The sequence below is a fragment of the Triturus cristatus genome, chromosome 10, assembly GCF_964204655.1.
Source record: "Triturus cristatus chromosome 10, aTriCri1.1, whole genome shotgun sequence".
Taxonomy (NCBI): Eukaryota; Metazoa; Chordata; class Amphibia; order Caudata; family Salamandridae; genus Triturus; species Triturus cristatus.
Window position 1 is genome coordinate 842,840,738 of NC_140593.1, and position 20,483 is coordinate 842,861,220.

The 20,483-nt window shown below is 50.8% G+C and overlaps 2 protein-coding genes across 2 annotated transcripts in view; one reads left to right on the forward strand and one right to left on the reverse strand.

Annotated features, from left to right (window-relative positions):
- LOC146790124 (uncharacterized) overlaps positions 1–20,247 on the forward strand; it is an 81,996-nt gene extending 61,749 nt beyond the window's left edge. The window contains exons 2-4 of the mRNA XM_085630060.1: positions 17,246–17,386; positions 18,828–18,938; positions 19,885–20,247. Of these exons, the coding sequence (XP_085486186.1) occupies positions 17,246–17,386; positions 18,828–18,938; positions 19,885–20,147 (515 nt within the window). The 3' untranslated portion in view covers positions 20,148–20,247. The remainder of the gene's footprint in view (positions 1–17,245; positions 17,387–18,827; positions 18,939–19,884) is intronic.
- The window catches only part of LOC146790122 (UPF0764 protein C16orf89 homolog), a 575,747-nt gene that overhangs the window by 340,598 nt on the left and 214,666 nt on the right, over positions 1–20,483 (reverse strand). The gene's annotated exons all lie outside the window — the stretch shown is intronic.

The following is a 20,483-nucleotide window of genomic DNA, read 5'->3' on the forward strand; positions in this document are numbered from 1 at the left end:
TGCTGCAGGCCTTCTAACTTCGCAGGCCGCGCGCGGGGCGGCTGTTTTGCAGCTCTTCTCGGCTGCCTGGGTGTCCCTCGCGCTCTTCGCGCTCTTTTCTTTATGCCCCTGCTCATGTGCATTTTTGCTCTCCCCCCCCCCCCCCCCCCCCGCGGCAGGCCTTTGCTCTTCCCGGGCCACGCGGGGGAAGGTGTGCTAGTCTCGCACTTCTCCGGCTGCGGGCCGGGCGCTCCCTTTTCTTTTACACACCCCGCCGCAGCAGCCTCTCGCTCCATACGCTGTGCGGCGGGGAGGGGGTGCTACTGTCGTTGCCTGACTGCGGGTGGGCTCCGCTTTCTTACCAATCAATCAATCAAAGCATTTGTATAGCGCGCTACTCACCCAGAGGGTCTCAAGGCGCTAGGGGGAGGGGGGTCCGCTACTGTTCGAACAGCCAGGTCTTGAGTTGCTTCCTTACCTCACACCGCCACCAGCTCTCTGCTCTTCGTGGGGGCGGGTACAACGGGCACCGCTTGTCTTCGTCGTGGGGTGGGCTCCCGCTGCAGCAGCGTCACTGCTCGCTGCAGCTCCTTTCTTTACGGCCCGTCTCGGCCGGCGGGTCAGATCCTCGGCGTGGGTGGGCTCCGCTGCTGCGGGGTGGGCACCCGCTTGACTATCCTCCCTTTGGCGCGGCTCCTCCCTTCCGGCAGGCCCGTTCATCCACGCGGGTGGGCTCCGCGTGCTTCCCTCCACGTGCGGGGGTCGTGGCCGACGCGGGTGGGCTCCGCTCAGAGCACTCTGCAAACCGGGCACGGCAGCAGGCTCGACTGGGTCGGGGTGGGCACCCGACCTCCTCCTGCAGGGTCACGGCGTCGCGGCCGATGCGGGTGGGCTCCGCTCGGCGTGCGCTTCACCACGGGCACATCGGCAGGCTTAACGGGGTCGGGGTGGGCGCTTTCCACCTGCTGGGGGGAAGCCCTCACGCAGGCATCTCTCCCCCATTTTTGTAGCTGGGCTGCTGCACGCCAGGGCACAGACCCCTCGTCGCCAGTGTAATGTTGGGCACTAGGCCCTCATGCTGGGTAAAAGGACTGACACCAGACACATAGATAGGGGTTGTGGGAATGGCCACGAGCACGTGTGCTCGGCCCTTTTATTAACCGTATCACCTGACACAGTGACGTCGCTGGTGGGTGGGTGTACAGTGTGTTACACGGGGTTCGAACACTAGAACTTGTCCATGCACGGACACTACAGCCCCCCTTTGCCGACCACAATTCCACGCATATGGGGCAGCAGCCAGCTGACGCTTGCGTGGGTTCACAGAGCCTGCCCACGCATATGGAGCAGCAGCCAGCTGACGCTTGCGTGGGTTCACAGAGCCTGCCCACGCATATGGGGCAGCAGCCAGCTGACGCTTGCGTGGGTTTACAGAGCCTGCCCACGCATATGGGGCAGCAGCCAGCTTTCGCTTGTCTGGGTTCACAGAGCCTGCTTGGTCCCCACGTGGCAGTGAGAAGAAGCAGCACTACTTCATGGTGGGTGTGGTCCACAGACCTACTTCTTTTTCTGGAATCACCTGTTTAGGGCCACAGCCCCCTGAGTCCCCCCAGCTTTTTTTTATGGGTATATATATATATTTTTTTTATTTTTTTGGGGGGGGGGATGTGGGGGGCATTTTTATTGATTTGATCAAACAGTTCCCAATAGTGGCACAGAGTATGAAAACGGATAGACACCAGAGACAACAGCCAATGACTGTTTGGCAAGTCCTTGGTCTCCTACTCCATGTGTAAGTCGTGTACTTCAGATCTATGTGACTGCATATCTTCGACAATGGACCATGGTCTAACTGGGCATGCCTCCAATTATATATACCCCTATATCCTGCCCATTCTTTCCATATCTTCTGCTCGTTCTAGGGGAAGCCTCTCACCATCTAAATTGTGTGTTCCAGTCAAATACAGAAAATCATGCCTTTGGGCCACTGCTCAAATGAGGGAGCTTCAGCATTCTTCCAGGCTCGGGCAATATCTTGTTTTGTGAGGATCAAACCCAACCAATGCAAAAACCTTTGATACCTGGTTTTCCTCCAAGCCATTTGTAACACGAAGATGAATACATTTGGGGTTGCTATATATTTTCCAGTCCAGCACTCCCTCCAGGCATCTCAACACCCCATTTCAGAAATGGAAAAGTGTGGGGCAATGCCAAAATGTATGAGTGAGGCCCCCATTTGGGTCATCACACCACAGGCAGCTCCCTGTAGCAATCAATTCCATGCAATGCAATCTCGCTCTGGTGATATACATGCAGTGCAGTAATTTGAACTCTATGAATTGGAACTGAGAGGCTATCACCGTCTTTCTGGGGGCCTCAACCGCTTCCCACTAATTATCATCATCCATTGGTCCTAAGTCTCCATCCCACGCCGTCCTCATTCCAGACATTGGGTCTGGTAAATTTCAGAGGGGCATTTTATATATGTTAGATACTTTATGATCTTTGATATCTGTAAGAAGAATTTCTGCTTCAAGTGAGGGGTATTCGGGGATGTCGTCCTCGAACTGTATAGTCGGTAGGAGTGCGTGATGGAGCTGAAGGTATCTAAAGAATTGTGTGGGGTGCATGTCATATTCTGATTGCAAATTGTGAAAAGGACTTTAGTTCCCCCTTTGTGTAACACCTCCCCAATGTAGAGATGCCAATAGAGTCCCATGCCGAGAAACCTTGCAGAGCCACGACCTGTGGGTGTCTGTTACCTTGCCACAGTAGAGTCTTCAGTATCAGCCTACCCGTTCCACCCATTGATTTCACAGCAGTGGTCCAGAACACCAGTGCCACCCTTGTGGCAGAGGGCATGTTTTGCAAGAGATCCCCTACATAAAGTAAATGGAGGAGGTTACAGCAACCCATCAGCCATCATTCCACTGCTCATGTTGGGTCATCAAAACCTTCAAACAACCATTTTTAAATTATGAGCAAATGTGCTGCCCTTGTAATACAAGAAGATCAGGACTAGCTATCCCGCCATAGATCACAGGCTAGCAACATTTCCCCAAGGATATTGAGAAAGGCCCCCACCCCAAAGCAACATCCTAATTAGTGCATTTGCCTTGGTAAAAAAAGGCCTTCTCCACTGGAAAAGGGTAGTTTAGCTCTGATACAGGAGGTGCAGTTGAGAAACCATTTTAAGAATGTTTAAGTGTCCCAGAAGGGACAGCGGGAGAGCGAACCAGAATTTCATGCCCTTCGCGAGGATCTTCAGCTGTCATAGGAGGTTGAATTCAGACGACACAGACAGTTGTCAGTAATGAAGACCCCTAAGTTCCTAAAGCCCAAAGAGACAACCTGTACTTCCTTTGCCCACGTCATGGCAAATAGACAGGAACCAATGGGGTAGATCGAGGACTTGTGGATGTTCATGTGTAGTCCTGAGTATGTGCCAAAGATCTCCAAGATCTGAAATGTCCGGGTACCGACATCTCCAGATCATCTAGGAACAGCAGAACATTATCAGCGTATAGTGCAAATCTGTCACTTATTGCCGGAGACCACTGGAAGCCTCTAAACAGCACGTCCACCCTTACCGCTGCTGCCGAGTGCTCGTTCGAAGGGCAAAGAGCGAGGTAGAAAGAGGCAAACCATGTTGGGTGTCTCTTTCTATTGGGAACCAGTCTGAGATCGCCCCTCCGACAACAACCCTGGGCCTGAGATTAGTGTACAGCAGGTGTAAATAACGAATACATTATGGTCCGATCCCTAGACGAGGCAGAAGGGTAAATACTCTCAGTCCACCGAGTGAAAGGCTTTCCTGAAGCCAACAAAGTGTTAGGCCTAGTGTTAGAACTGGGGGTCTCTAGTTGGCAGTGGTAGGTACTTTTGACTAAATAGGGACCCTTGCTTCTAAGTCAGGAAAAGGGGATTACACTCATGGATAACCCCTGCTCACCCCCTTGGTAGCTTGGCAAGAGCAGACAGGCTTGTCTCAGAGGCAGTGTGTTAAGCATTTGTGAACACATACAGTATTACAGTGATAACACTACAGATGGACACCACACAGGTTTTATAAAAGTAAGTATTCTTTATATAGACTTATCACAAGACCACAGTCGACAAAAATCCACAATACTGTACTTACAATAGACTTAAAGATTGTAGAAGTTACTTAATTCAAGTTGATGATGAATGCAACAAAGTTCTCACAAAAGTACCTGGATGCGTAACGCAAAACAAACAAAAGGTTCGCAGGGATGGAGATGCGTCGGTTCCTTGCTCCGGGGTAGACGATGCGTCGCTCCTCAGTGCTTGCGCAGAATAGAGGATGGGTCTTGATCCTTACCGGAGAGGAGGTGATGCGTAGATTTTTGTGCTGCAGCCCAGTTGCGATGCGGCAAGATGGGGCCACGATGCGACAATCCGGTACAATGCAATAAGGTGGCGCCCTTGATGCGACGACGTGTAGACAATGCGTGTACGCCCGGCAGCCGTGCGGCGAACTCTGTACTTTGGAGCCGCGGCAGGCCCTCCGACACGCTTCTCCAGTGATGCGAGGGCGTCCCTTGCGGTGATGACATGCTTCTCCAGTGATGCGACGGCAAACAGCTGCGACGAAGACACGCTTCTCTGGTGATGCGGCGGCGGCACGCTTCTCCGATGATGCAACGGCAACAGCTGTGGTGGCGACACACTTCTTCTCGTTGAGTCGCGCTTCCAGCTCCTAGCGACACTCAAAGAAATTCAGAGGGGAGCTGGTGGTGAAGTCTTTTGTCCCTGAGACTTCAGCAGGAGACAAGCACAAGTTCAAGACCTTCGAGAAATACTCTGCAAGATGGTGAAAGTCCTTTGAAAGTTCCTTCTCCTCTCCTTGGCAATGAAGACACCACTGCAGGCCAACCCAACAACACAGCACACTGACAGGGAGCAGTCCAACTCCTACAGCGTCCTTGGTTCTTCTTCTTGGCAGAGGTTCGTCTTGTTGTTCCAGAAGTGATCTACAGTTCTGGGGCCTGGGTACCTCTTTTTATACTCATATTCTCTTTGTTCTCTGAATGCAGAGAGGCCTTTGCCTAGTCCAAACCAGTTCTGGTCAGTCCTGGAGCACTTTGTTTACATGACTCCTTCTTTCCTTTGACAGTGTAGGCCAGGGACATCAGACACACCATAGGAGGTGGAACCAGCATTGTGGGGGGAAGGCAGAGTCCTATTCAGACCCAGGTGCAACTCCTCCCCTCACTCTCCATGTAGATCTCTCTATTCAGCCTTGTGCTGACTCACCCTGTTTCCTTGAATCCCCCAGCCCCTGTCACTCAAACTCCAGACAAGGAATACACAACCTCGCAGAGGCAGGCTTGGATAGTTCGGCAAGAAAATACCTACTTTCTAAAAGTGGTATTTTCATACACAGAATGTTAAAACCAACTTCACTAAAAGATGTATTTTATCATTCTGAGTTCAGGCATACTAAACTCGAATTTCTACCATGTTCCCTGGGTCAGTTAGGATTATAAGATGTTATAATCAAACTGCCCATTCTGGCCTATGGGGACTGGTAGCCTTGCAACAGTGAAAAATGAAAATGGCTGTAATTCACTATTAGGACATGCCACACACACCAGGGCATGTCCTACCTTATACTTACAATGCACCCTGCCCTTGGGCCTACCTTAGAGGTGTCTGATATGAAGAAAAGGGAAGGTTTAGGGACTGGTAAATGGGTGCACTTACCCAGTCAGCATGGCAGTACTAGACTGCACACAGGCTCTGCAATGGCAGGCCTGAGACACACTTTACAAGCTGCTTCTGTGGGTGGAACAACCAGTGGTGCTAGCCACTGGCAGCATTTGATTTACATGCCCTGGGCACACCTGGTGCACTATACTAGGGTCTGACAAGTAAATCAAATAACCCAATCATGGAGTCACTAATCAATACATCAATTTAACATAGGGAGCACGGGCACTGTGGCACTGAATAGCAGTGGCACAGTGCCCAAAGCATCTAAAGCAGCAAAACATATAAAACACAGAGAAGGCAATCAGAAAAAAATGGAAGGGAGACTCACGCCAATGGTACCCGGTCTAACACCTAGTGTCTGGTATAGCCCCTGCACAGCTCGATGACATTGTGGACCCTGCATGTATTATTACAGGTCGCACGGCGGGGCATAAATCTTACTTGATTCAGATGCACTTGGCAAGTGATAACTTTTGTGAGTTGAATAGCCAGCATCTTGGCCCATATTTTCAGTTCCGAGTTCAGTAATAGAATCGGTCGATAGTTTTCGCAGTGTTTATCGTCCAGTCCTGGTTTCAGGGTATGACAATTTTGGCTGCCCTAAAGTCCAGCGATATCACTCTACGTGTTACAGCTTCTTTCCTTTGACAGTGTAGGCCAGGGACATCAGACACACCATAGGAGGTGGAACCAGCATTGTGGGGGGAAGGCAGAGTCCTATTCAGACTGTTAGACTTGGGGGTCTCTGGTTGGCGCAAGGTTGCCCTTGTGTCAAGCAGGAACCCTCTACTCTACGTTAGGGCGCAGGATAACCCCTCGTGAATGACTCTTGCTCACCCTCTAGGTGCGTGGCGTGAGCAGCCAAGGCGATTCCTCAGGCGTTGTTGGTTAAGCACTTACAATCATACATACAGTAAATACATCAATCCCCCCAGAAACGGACACCAGACTTGGATATGTAGAAAAATACGCTCCTTTATGTAAAAAAAGGTATATATATCTCAGCAGACTTATCACAAGACCAATAACGTTTTTGTTATGCCACCAGGTTGTAAAGCAGGCAAATGTTCTTTGTTCGTAGTTTCAAATGGATACTTTGTAGTCTCTTGCAAATGTTACTTGTGGTTCCAGTACTTACAGAGATCGGCTCCTGCGAACGGGGAAATAAGGCGTTGCGGGCCCGAGCCCGATACTGGAACTTCTTTCGTGACGTGGAGAGTCGACACAGGTCGGTGCGACTCTCAGCTTGGGAAGTGTCTTGGGTCCTCGATCAGCGGGTGTGGGCAGGTAGGCAGGCGCGGCCAGCGACCCTCAGCACGGCGGTGCAGGGGGGGTCTCCACAACGGGGGCGGCGCGGCCTGAGATGTCCGGGGATAGCGAAGCGGGGTCACAGGGCACGGTCAGTGCAGCTGGATGACCCGGCGTAGATCACAGTCGTCGGACGGTTTCCGGCCGGAGGGGTGATAGCGCGTTCAGCGCGCTCCAGTGGCAGGCAGTGACAGGGGTGCAGGCAACCTAGCCCGGGGACAGAGAGCGGCTCCGGACGGAGCGAGGCTCTCACGCGGTGGAGGCAGGCAAGCTCCTGAGTGTCACGGCCCTAGGAGGGGCGATGAGGGGCGCAGTCTCTTTCCAGCGGGATGCACACACGGCTCGAATCGGAGGACGAGCAAAAGCACAGAGAACCCACTGGTCCTGGGGTTCAGTTCAGGGGGCAAGCTCAGATCAAGCCCTTGGGGAATGTTTAAAGCACAAAGTAGCAAAGTCTTTTCAGTAGTCTCTTCCTCTCCTTTCTCAGCAAGGCAAGCAGCAGGCCAGCTCCTCCAGCGTCTTCTTCTCCTTCTAGTCGGGCAGAGGTTCTTTGTGGTAAAACAGGATTCTGATTTCTTAGGAGCCAGGCTCCTACTTTTATACCATGATTCTTTTGTTCTTTAGCACCAGGGGGCCTGGGCCTGGCTCAGTCCAGTTCTGGAGCACTTTGTTATGGTGACTCTGCTCTTTCCTTTCAGCAGCAGGGCAGAGACATCAGCCGCTCCACAGGGGGCGGCGCCAGCTTTGTGGGGGCAGAGCACCGGTCTATTCAAGAGTCAAGGTGTACTCCTCCCACCCATCCTGGTGTCACCTCTCTACCCACCACCTGGCAGCCAACCTGTCTCTGGGGATTCCCCAACCCTGCTCCTACTGTTGCTAGGCAGAACACACACACACAGCAGATGCGGACTGAAATGGCCAGGTCAGTAAATACTAACTTTCTAAAAGTAGTATTTACAAACCCAGGATATTAAAATAAACTTGACTGCAAGAAGTATTTTATTATTCTGAGTTCAGGCATACTAAACTTGACATTCTACCATGCTCTCTGAGTCCACTGGGGTCACAGCGTGTAGTGACTCCAGCAGCCCATTCTGGCCTATGGAGAGCAGGTAGCCTTCAATAGTGAAAAACGAAAATGGCTGTAATTCACTACTAAGACATGCCACACACATCAGGGCATGTCCTACCTTACGCCTACAATGCACCCTGCCCTTGGGCCTACCAGAGGGGTGGCTAATATGTAGGTAAGGGAAGGTTTAGGGACTGGCAAGTGGGGGCACTTTTGTAGTCAGCGCGACGGTCCCAGACCGCGCACAGGGTCTGCGGTGGCAGACCCTAGACACATTTTACAAGGCCGCTTTCTGTGGGTGGCACAACCAGTGCTGCAGGTCCACCAGCAGCATTCGCATTTACAAGCCCTGGCACTCCTGGTGCACTTTACTAGGGGCTGATAGTAAACCGAATAAGCCAAACATGGACACCAATCAATGTATACATTTTACCATAGGGAGAGCATATGCACCTTAGCACTGGTCAGCAGTGGTAAGGTGCCCAGAGTCATAAAACAGCCAACAACAGGTCAGAAAAAATACAGGAGGAAGGCAAAAAGTTTAGGGATGACCCTGCAAAAAGGGCCAAGTCCAACACAACCCCCTTCCAGCCAAAACGCAGGGTAGACCAATCACCACCGTGATGGTCTTCCCTGCTTGGGGCGATAGAACAAGGACCTGGCCCGCAACTGCAGGGGCAGACTCCAGTTCTAGGCCAATCTGAACCTATTGGACTCCCTCTGTCCATACTCTCAGGGCCCACCAAGCCAATCCATGGGGAACCCTTCTCCTCACCTGTGGACACCACCTGTGCAGCACCTAACCTTAACTGGCCCACAGGTGTGTCCCAACAGACAGACAGCAAAATGCTACAGTGGCCACTGACAGTAGTCAGGGATGAGACCCAGGCCGTATGCCTCTCAGGGCTCTCAATCCTCTGTGGCGCCAGGGAGCAGGGGGCAGTAGCCCCAGGTGCTTGGCACCCTTTGTCCATTCTCCCCCTTGTCAGGTCAGGTATGACATCCTGGCACTGACCCACCAGCCCCGGGACTGTACCCGGCGGCTGGACCAAAGACTGGGGTGGCCTCTCCCACACCTGGTCCTCCTCCTTGGGGCTCTGTACCCTCCCACCTGGAGTGGTACCCCCTTCCAGAATTGCCAGGGCACCTGGGGCAGGTGTCCCGCACAATTCGCCCACCAGTTCAGGGGTTCTATCCTGCAACTGGGTGTCCAGGTCAGGGGGGACACCCTGAACCTGGCCCTCCAACTTGGGGTCTAAACCCTTCAGTTGAGCCGGGGTCAGAGGCGAGGACTCCCTCCCTCTGCACCCCCTTCCAGAGTTACGCCCACTCCCAACTGGCGTGGTACCCCCAGAAGCAACATGGGTCAGGACACTGGTTACAGTAGTCCCACCCTCCAGGTCAGACAACACCTGAACCTGGCTTCCCAACCCTGGGACCAACCCATGCGGTTGAACGCTCGCCTGGCGCACCAGGACTTCCCGGGGAGCACGCATGCCCCCCCTGAGGGTGACACATAACTCATGTGTCGTGTGACAGTCTGCCTGGCGCTGATCTCCCGACCCCTGTCCATCTGACAGTGCCTGAAGATCCCCCAGGACAGAAGTGGTGTCACCATGGTCACTCACGGGGGACGCAGCCCTTCTGGCTGACACCTGACCCACTGGTTCTTCCACTGGGGACTCTTTCCCCCTCTCACCCCTCAATCTGGACCTCTGCACCCTCCCAACTGGAGCGGTACTGCCAGACACCAGAACTGATGGAGGCCTGCTTACAGACACTCCCAGCTCACCAGACACTAGGGGATCCCCTTCAACGGGCGGCCCATCAGGACAGCCTAGGCTCCCCGCCTGGTGTTCCCTTAAAGAACCATCCAGGCTCTGAGACTGGGTTTCGGGCACCTGGGGGCACGCAGCCCCGCACTCACTCCTTCTCCACTGAGACAGGACGTAAGCCCCTACACCCCTCCCACTACCAGGGGACCTAGCTGGGCTACTCTGCACCACTTCCATCATTCTGGGTTGGAAGATACCTGAGCCACTCCCCACGGGGTCACTCCCCAATGCCTCTCCAGACCCTCTGGAATCCACCAAAAGGTCTGCCTCCAATGTGAGTTCTCTGCGGTCAGAGAACTCACTCTCCAACAGGTGTTGGCATGGCTCTGGAAAACAGGGACTTACAATATGCTCTCCCACAATTGGATCACACAGCCCCCTAGCAGGGTTAACCAAACTATCTTTCAACTTACCATCCAGTGCCTCACACACGTACTCCGCACCACTCTCCTGAGACTGGCAAGACAGTATCTGACTGTCTCTGTCCCACAACCCACACTCTTCTGGGCGGTCTTTACACTCACCCACCAGGACTACAATTTTGGGGGAACCCCTCTCCCTGTACCTCTCAGCTAGAGTCAGTAGAGTGTCCCTCCCTCCACTAGGACTATGAACCCCTGCGCCAGTTACCCTATTCCCTTCAGGGATACTGCGCACTACTGGAGCTACCTCATGCCCTTGAACCTCCTGGTGTATGTTAACCCCCTCCTTCAAGTCAGGCGTCACATCTCTGGGTGTGCGTACTACTCTCTCAGCACTGTAAAACTCAATATTGCTGCCACCAGAGGGAGAACGGTCTAAACTCTTGATCTTGAGATCCAACTCCCTCATTTTTAGATCATGATCCATTTGGCGTTGCTGTGCCTCTAAGGCCAACTTCTGCTTTTCCATTTCCATTTGTCCTGCCAACTTTGCCATCTCCATTGCATGCGCCCTGTCTGCTGCCCTGTCTGCCAGCTCCTCTGGCGACAGGACTCTGCTGGGCTCCCCAAGGTTGTCGGGTGGAACGATGTCCCCTGCATTCTGTGGGTCTCTTGACTCCTTCCAGGCTCTCAACGCCTTGGTGTACTTGACCTTCTTCTTGAATCCAGCATGGGGAACTCTGAATTTTACACTGTAGCCTTTCAATTGCTCCGCTGTATAACCTTCCAGTCTCTCCCAATCCACCTCATCTATTCCAGAAATCACAGAGAGTGCTCTTCCAGCAGGGAGTGAGCCAGGCATGGCTGAGGCAATGGTCAATGTCTCAACAAAGTTCAGAAAATAAAAACCTGTGGCTGCGTTACTTGGTCTGCTCTCACTATCTGGTGATTAATAATTCACTGTATGCAAATTACAAATGCAAATCCGAAATCCCAGCCGCTGCCAACAATGTTAGACTTGGGGGTCTCTGGTTGGCGCAAGGTTGCCCTTGTGTCAAGCAGGAACCCTCTCCTCTACGTCAGGGCGCAGGATAACCCCTCGTGAATGACTCTTGCTCACCCTCTAGGTGCGTGGCGTGAGCAGCCAAGGCGATTCCTCAGGCGTTGTTGGTTAAGCACTTACAATCATACATACAGTAAATACATCAATCCCCCCAGAAACGGACACCAGACTTGGATATGTAGAAAAATACGCTCCTTTATGTAAAAAAAGGTATATATATCTCAGCAGACTTATCACAAGACCAATAACGTTTTTGTTATGCCACCAGGTTGTAAAGCAGGCAAATGTTCTTTGTTCGTAGTTTCAAATGGATACTTTGTAGTCTCTTGCAAATGTTACTTGTGGTTCCAGTACTTACAGAGATCGGCTCCTGCGAACGGGGAAATAAGGCGTTGCGGGCCCGAGCCCGATACTGGAACTTCTTTCGTGACGTGGAGAGTCGACACAGGTCGGTGCGACTCTCAGCTTGGGAAGTGTCTTGGGTCCTCGATCAGCGGGTGTGGGCAGGTAGGCAGGCGCGGCCAGCGACCCTTAGCACGGCGGTGCAGGGGGGGTCTCCACAACGGGGGCGGCGCGGCCTGAGATGTCCGGGGATAGCGAAGCGGGGTCACAGGGCACGGTCAGTGCAGCTGGATGACCCGGCGTAGATCACAGTCGTCGGACGGTTTCCGGCCGGAGGGGTGATAGCGCGTTCAGCGCGCTCCAGTGGCAGGCGGTGACAGGCGTGCAGGCAACCTAGCCCGGGGACAGAGAGCGGCTCCGGACGGAGCGAGGCTCTCACGGGGTGGAGGCAGGCAAGCTCCTGAGTGTCACGGCCCTAGGAGGGGCGATGAGGGGCGCAGTCTCTTTCCAGCGGGATGCACACACGGCTCGAATCGGAGGACGAGCAAAAGCACAGAGAACCCACTGGTCCTGGGGTTCAGTTCAGGGGGCAAGCTCAGATCAAGCCCTTGGAGAATGTTTAAAGCACAAAGTAGCAAAGTCTTTTCAGTAGTCTCTTCCTCTCCTTTCTCAGCAAGGCAAGCAGCAGGCCAGCTCCTCCAGCGTCTTCTTCTCCTTCTAGTCGGGCAGAGGTTCTTTGTGGTAAAACAGGATTCTGATTTCTTAGGAGCCAGGCTCCTACTTTTATACCATGATTCTTTTGTTCTTTAGCGCCAGGGGGCCTGGGCCTGGCTCAGTCCAGTTCTGGAGCACTTTGTTATGGTGACTCTGCTCTTTCCTTTAAGCAGCAGGGCAGAGACATCAGCCGCTCCACAGGGGGCGGCGTCGGCTTTGTGGGGGCAGAGCACCGGTCTATTCAAGAGTCAAGGTGTACTCCTCCCACCCATCCTGGTGTCACCTCTCTACCCACCACCTGGCAGCCAACCTGTCTCTGGGGATTCCCCAACCCTGCTCCTACTGTTGCTAGGCAGAACACACACACACAGCAGAGGCGGACTGAAATGGCCAGGTCAGTAAATACTAACTTTCTAAAAGTAGTATTTACAAACCCAGGATATTAAAATAAACTTGACTACAAGAAGTATTTTATTATTCTGAGTTCAGGCATACTAAACTTGACATTCTACCATGCTCTCTGAGTCCACTGGGGTCACAGCGTGTAGTGACTCCAGCAGCCCATTCTGGCCTATGGAGAGCAGGTAGCCTTCAATAGTGAAAAACGAAAATGGCTGTAATTCACTACTAAGACATGCCACACACATCAGGGCATGTCCTACCTTACGCCTACAATGCACCCTGCCCTTGGGCCTACCAGAGGGGTGGCTAATATGTAGGTAAGGGAAGGTTTAGGGACTGGCAAGTGGGGGCACTTGCGTAGTCAGCGCGACGGTCCCAGACCGCGCACAGGGTCTGCGGTGGCAGACCCTAGACACATTTTACAAGGCCGCTTTCTGTGGGTGGCACAACCAGTGCTGCAGGTCCACCAGCAGCATTCGCATTTACAAGCCCTGGCACTCCTGGTGCACTTAACTAGGGGCTGATAGTAAACCGAATAAGCCAAACATGGACACCAATCAATGTATACATTTTACCATAGGGAGAGCATATGCACCTTAGCACTGGTCAGCAGTGGTAAGGTGCCCAGAGTCATAAAACAGCCAACAACAGGTCAGAAAAAATACAGGAGGAAGGCAAAAAGTTTAGGGATGACCCTGCAAAAAGGGCCAAGTCCAACACAGACCCAGGTGCAACTCCTCCCCTCACTCTCCATGTAGATCTCTCTATTCAGCCTTGTGCTGACTCACCCTGTTTCCTTGAATCCCCCAGCCCCTGTCACTCAAACTCCAGACAAGGAATACACAACCTCGCAGAGGCAGGCTTGGATAGTTCGGCAAGAAAATACCTACTTTCTAAAAGTGGTATTTTCATACTCAGAATGTTAAAACCAACTTCACTAAAAGATGTATTTTATCATTCTGAGTTCAGGCATACTAAACTCGAATTTCTACCATGTTCCCTGGGTCAGTTAGGATTATAAGATGTTATAATCAAACTGCCCATTCTGGCCTATGGGGACTGGTAGCCTTGCAACAGTGAAAAATGAAAATGGCTGTAATTCACTATTAGGACATTCCACACACACCAGGGCATGTCCTACCTTATACTTACAATGCACCCTGCCCTTGGGCCTACCTTAGAGGTGTCTGATATGAAGAAAAGGGAAGGTTTAGGGACTGGTAAATGGGTGCACTTACCCAGTCAGCATGGCAGTACTATACTGCACACAGGCTCTGCAATGGCAGGCCTGAGACACACTTTACAAGCTGCTTCTGTGGGTGGAACAACCAGTGGTGCTAGCCACTGGCAGCATTTGATTTACAAGCCCTGGGCACACCTGGTGCACTATACTAGGGTCTGACAAGTAAATCAAATAACCCAATCATGGAGTCACTAATCAATACATCAATTTAACATAGGGAGCACGGGCACTGTGGCACTGAATAGCAGTGGCACAGTGCCCAAAGCATCTAAACCAGCAAAACATATAAAACACAGAGAAGGCAATCAGAAAAAAATGGAAGGGAGACTCATGCCAATGGTACCCGGTCTAACACCTAGTGTCTGGTATAGCCCCTGCACAGCTCGATGACATTGTGGACCCTGCATGTATTATTACAGGTCGCACGGCGGGGCATAAATCTTACTTGATTCAGATGCACTTGGCAAGTGATAACTTTTGTGAGTTGAATAGCCAGCATCTTGGCCCATATTTTCAGTTCCGAGTGATGCGACGGCAAACAGCTGCGACGAAGACACGCTTCTCTGGTGATGCGGCGGCGGCACGCTTCTCCGATGATGCGACGGCAACAGCTGTGGTGGCGACACACTTCTTCTCGTTGAGTCGCGCTTCCAGCTCCTAGCGACACTCAAAGAAATTCAGAGGGGAGCTGGTGGTGAAGTCTTTTGTCCCTGAGACTTCAGCAGGAGGCAAGCACAAGTTCAAGACCTTCGAGAAATACTCTGCAAGATGGTGAAAGTCCTTTGAAAGTTCCTTCTCCTCTCCTTGGCAATGAAGACACCACTGCAGGCCAACCCAACAACACAGCACACTGACAGGGGGCAGTCCAACTCCTACAGCGTCCTTGGTTCTTCTCCTTGGCAGAGGTTCGTCTTGTTGTTCCAGAAGTGATCTACAGTTCTGGGGTCTGGGTACCTCTTTTTATACTCATATTCTCTTTGTTCTCTGAAGGCAGAGAGGCCTTTGCCTAGTCCAAACCAGTTCTGGTCAGTCCTGGAGCACTTTGTTTACATGACTCCTTCTTTCCTTTGACAGTGTAGGCCAGGGACATCAGACACACCATAGGAGGTGGAACCAGCATTGTGGGGGGAAGGCAGAGTCCTATTCAGACCCAGGTGCAACTCCTCCCCTCACTCTCCATGTAGATCTCTCTATTCAGCCTTGTGCTGACTCACCCTGTTTCCTTGAATCCCCCAGCCCCTGTCACTCAAACTCCAGACAAGGAATACACAACCTCGCAGAGGCAGGCTTGGATAGTTCGGCAAGAAAATACCTACTTTCTAAAAGTGGAATTTTCATACACAGAATGTTAAAACTAGGGGTGGGCGGAATTTGCGGAATTAACCTCCGCAAATTATCGCGAGATTGCAGAAAATCTCCGCAAATACGCCGGAAATATCGCGAAGATGCGGAAGTTTTTTTGCCGCCTGTTCGCGGTATTTTTTGCGTGTTCGCGGGTCGCCAACTTACCCATGCGGTCGCTCATGGGCGCGGCCATCTTGTTTTCACTTGTCCCGCCCTCTGGCGTTGTTTACTTCCTGTTCCGGGTCGCGCAATGCATGTTCGCGGTCGATATTTCCTGTTCGCGATCGCTTTTACTTGATCGCGTTGCTTTTTGCTTGCTCAGGGAGAAAATATCGCGCGAACTTGCCCACGTGGTCGCAACGGGCGCGGCCATCTTGTTTTCCACTCTATTGCATGGTTCTGGGGCCTGATTTTCAATCCTCCCTAAATCTTTTCAATCCTTTGTTTATAGCCACTTTTTTCGGATCTTTATTACTTATTATTTCTCTAACTATTTTCCTGCCTCTATATTTTTGGTTTTTGTGTACCTTTTTTTTTGTTTTTTAGCTACTTTTTCTCTTTGTATTGCCTGCTATTTATTTCCTTTACTCCTTTATTTATTTTACCTTTTCTTTCCCGCCCCGTCCCCAGAACCATGTCCAAGGGCAGGGCTGTTCGCCGGCGCAGCCAGAGCCGCGACCGCCTTCCTTGCGGAAGGCGGCGCCCACAAGGGGTGCATGCACGGGCCTTATTTGGGGAGGTGGAGTTGGCTGCACTAATTTTCTTTGTGCAGCGCCACCTCCCCTCAACCCTGGCAGCAGGTGGCAGGCCTGGGTCCGGGTACGGCCTCCGGGAGCGTCGGCAGCGGTGGGGGAAGGTGCGCCGGGCAGTGTCTCGCATCTCTGGGGTCCGGCGCACCCAGGCACAGCTGACGCACCGGTGGTCCGACATCCTGGACCGTGAGCAGGACCTGCTGGACCTGCTAGGAGTGGAGGTCCCGGGGCTTGGTGAGTACCTATTTAATTATTACAACTTTGTGTCTGTTCTTCTGCTCTATGTTATATATTGCGAATATCTTTTTTTCCTTCCAACCAGATAGAATGTTGCTGCTTGCAATACATTCCAGGTTAATAATGTTTAAAAGTCTTCTGTGATTATGACACAGGTGCTCTTCTGCGCTACTACTAATCTTACTTGTTTGCAGCTTTGCGTTTGCGCTTGCTTAGCGTGATTCTTTACGAGTTTATTTTAGAGAAATTAAGTTACGTAATGCTACAGTGACTCATGTCCACTCCTTACTTTGTCCTGTCACTAATAGATAGGGGCGGATTGATACATAGGTTTAGGTACTTTGTATGAGCTTCTAATTGGTTAGTGGTATGCGTGATGCCCCCTCACTCAGTTACGTGACGTGCTGCTAGTACGCCAGTCTTTAGAACCTTTCTAGTTTGTTCAATGAGTGGAGGTAGGCTTTGCAGTTACTTAGCAGTAGCAGATGAGCATCAATCAAACCAAAATTGTGTATATACAAAAAATGTAGTCATGTTAATGTGTCCTCCATGATTGGATCATACACATTGTTGAGGAATACAGTCGAAATGCATACTTAATGTACAATTGGCATGCCTGGAATAGGTGGGCTAGGTTGGGTGGTAGGTTGTACTAATACTTAGGCTTACTTGTAACTTAGTTTTCTGGAATCAGAATGGAAGAATGGATTACTGTTGATAAATAGTAACTTAAGTAGTCGAACTGCGAATCCCCCGATATTACATGTTGACCAGATGAGATCGGTCAATGTAGTTATTGCAATTGTTTACATTAGTGTTTTTTGACCGTTGTTGAAAAAAATTGTATTTGCTTAAGTTGACACCATCCATCAATGTTTGTCTTTCTTATATCTTTCCTGTTCATCAGCACCCAGGGGCAGACGGGCAGGGACTGGGCAGTCGGCGGGACAGGAACACCACGAGGAGGACACCGCTGAGGGCTCCTCTGCTGGCCCCAGTAAGTCTTCTTGTTTTTAATAATATTTCTTATTCCATAACTTTTACTGCCCCATTTCTCCCGAACTATAGTGTGTTTCCAAATGCTATTTTTTACCACCAATTATCCTTCGATCTGTACGGTTTCAAAAAGCTTATCCCTGCCTCCGCTATGATGACTGAGTACTACTACATACTATCAGTCTGTCTGTCTGTACTGTAGTAGCTAGTCTTGCCCAGTGCCACTCTTTGTGAAAGGTTGTAATATAAAACTCATATTCACCAGTAGCTCGTACAATCCGTTGGGTCGTTGTCTTGTACTACTTTTTACTCTTGTTGATGTTTAGGCTTTGAAAATTCACAGCAACAGCCCTACCAGATGTCTTAATATTTTGATATGATACCCTATAGGACATACAACTGTTGTAGGGATCTTGCACATACATTTGCACCAGAAAATAGGATGTTGGTGATGGTAGGTTGGACCTTCCTTGCACACCTCAATCAGAAATTCCGCACCCACCACAATTCCACTGCTTGACTATAGTACTGTCTTGTCATACCTATTAGGTCTCGGAACCCTCCCCCCAAGACAACCAACAAGTAGACAACCCAGAACATTAACACACCCAACCTCTGTCGTGGAAGCAATTCACATGCACACCCTTACTTTAATTTGCTCAATCGTGTAAGTTAGTCCACTCCACACCAAATACCACAAAGTCTATGTAAGTTTAAAATTTTTATTTCAATTTGAGAAGGTCTGTACACTGTTATCTTAGCAGCACCAACCGGCAAATCAATAACATTAAAACAAAATACATTGTTACACTAATACAGTTGGGAATTAAATCATGATAACTGAAGTGGTGGAAGGCAGCACCACCATCCCATAGCAATTTAGTTTATATACATTTATAAATGAAGATGTGAGTGAAGGGACCCCTCACCTCAGAAGAACCTAGTACTGGTAGTTGGTGCATCGTTCAGAAGCTCTGGTTCGTAGAAGCGAATCTTGCGTCTGTAATGCGAAAAAAGGAAATGGTGTGCGTTAGTATATTGCAACTTGCAAGCATTTCTCAGCCGTGCCAAAAAGTGTAGCATCTATGGATAAGCAATATGGACTAACAGTAACAGTAGTACACCAGTTCTTCCTAAAAAAGTGGCTTGTTAATGTTTGTTGACCGCCTGTACGCAGCGCGTAGACTAGACAGTAGCAGTGTGAGGCAGGTCATGTGGGCTCAAAGGTGTCTTAAGAAGCTGCAAGGTAAAGGTAACGTCACATGTGCATGGCTAGGGCTAATCAAGCAAATGCTACAATGATCATATAACTTAGTGTCTACTCTACTACTACCTGATTTGTACTAGTGATTTATGTTAGTATTAACTCATTTTTCAACCTTGCTACTGATCAATAGGGGGGAGGTGTATATGTTGCCTAATAAATGTGTAATGTTTTCTAGGCGCACTACCGACCACCATTGCTGGGGCCAGCGAAGGCGACGCAGAGGGCGAGGATGCGGCAGTTGCAGATAGCAACGGAGGGGGAGTGGCAGCACCAGTGGCAGGCGGTGGTAAGTTAGATTCATAATCTTTAACTATTGTTGAACTTGACAGCACACTCACTGCAAAGGTGTACTGTATGTATATGTATACTGTAAAGTTGTGAATTAGGGCCCCATTAGGATGGGGGGCGTATTGCCCCCGCCGGGCTGGCTGGAATTCACTGCCGTCACAGCAGGGGCAAACCTCCCGCCATCCCTGTAGAAAATATTCAGACATGTCTAGGCGGAAAAGGGTTCAATATGGCGGTGGTGTCTCTCTCACCACACCGGCAGCCATATAATCTGCATTTTGGAATGCCTTTGCGTGGCGGCATTACCGTCCGCCACGGAAAGGCATGCACACATTGCAGAGTATGCTTGGGGGCCCCCATGGAGGGTACCTACCGATGCTATGGTACCCCCCGACTTTCAAAGCAAAACGTGACAGGCTCCGTGCGAGGCCCGTCATGTTGTGCTTGGAAAAGCAGCACAACATTTTAGCATTGCTTTCAGCGTCACTGTGCCGGGCGCATCATCCTAATTAATTGTCCCCACGGGACCCCCACCCTTTTTAGCAGTCGGATGGCGGGCGGACAAAGTCCGCCCGCTATCCGATGTCGTAAGTAAGTATGAGTTCTTGGGGACGTTTGAAGAGTGAACTAGAAGACTAGAATTCCCTTTAATTGGTATAGGACTAGGAGCCAGAGTATTGAGTAACCAATGGCCTCATCTATCTGATTTCAACTCCGCTTTGAAAGTTTTATGGAGAAGAGCACCTGGTGCACTGTTCAACTAAAAAGTGTAAGACAGGTGGAAGGAAGAAGGACGGGCGACATTTAAAATGTTATGTACTACTGTGCTTTATTTTATAGTGCTACTCTACCATGCCACTATGTGTATAAATAATTACCTTGTCCTACTGTTTTATTAAGACTATATTTTACAATTGTCTTGTTTTTTTCTTTTTGATACACAGCTACTCCGAAAATCAACCGGAAGGAGTTGGCCGCCAAGGCACGGCGCCGGAAGCTGGAGGCAATCCAGCAGGAATACCGGCGGCTGGTGGTCCTAGCCGAGGAGGAGGAGGAGAGTGCAGCAGCAATTGAAGCCTCCTCCAGTGCCCCGGGCCCCAGCCACCGCCCTCCAGCGGTACGGCGCCACCGTCTGGCGGCTGCCCGCCGCCACCGTGCCATCTCCGGTGCCCCCCCCCCACTGTGGTTGCAACTGCCGCGGCCTTAGACGCCGCGTCGCCCATTTAGAGGACCAGATTCGTGTCCTCCTCCAGTCCCGCCCCACCAGTTAGTCCCTGTCACTGCCCCTTTTTTAATTCCTGTTTGTTTCCTCACTCGTTTGGGCGTTCTCTATTTCTATGGACAGTCGTTGGGGTTAGGGAGGGGGGTGGGTCAGCTTTTGTGGGTTTAGTTTATTTGTTAGGGTCAATTAAATATATTTTTCTATGTTACATGCAATGTTGTTAATGTTTTGTAGGTGGGGTAACTGTTTTACATCACACTGTTTCTTTGCTGGTGCATGGCCGCCCATAGCGTGTGTTTGATTTCAATAATTTGCTGACTG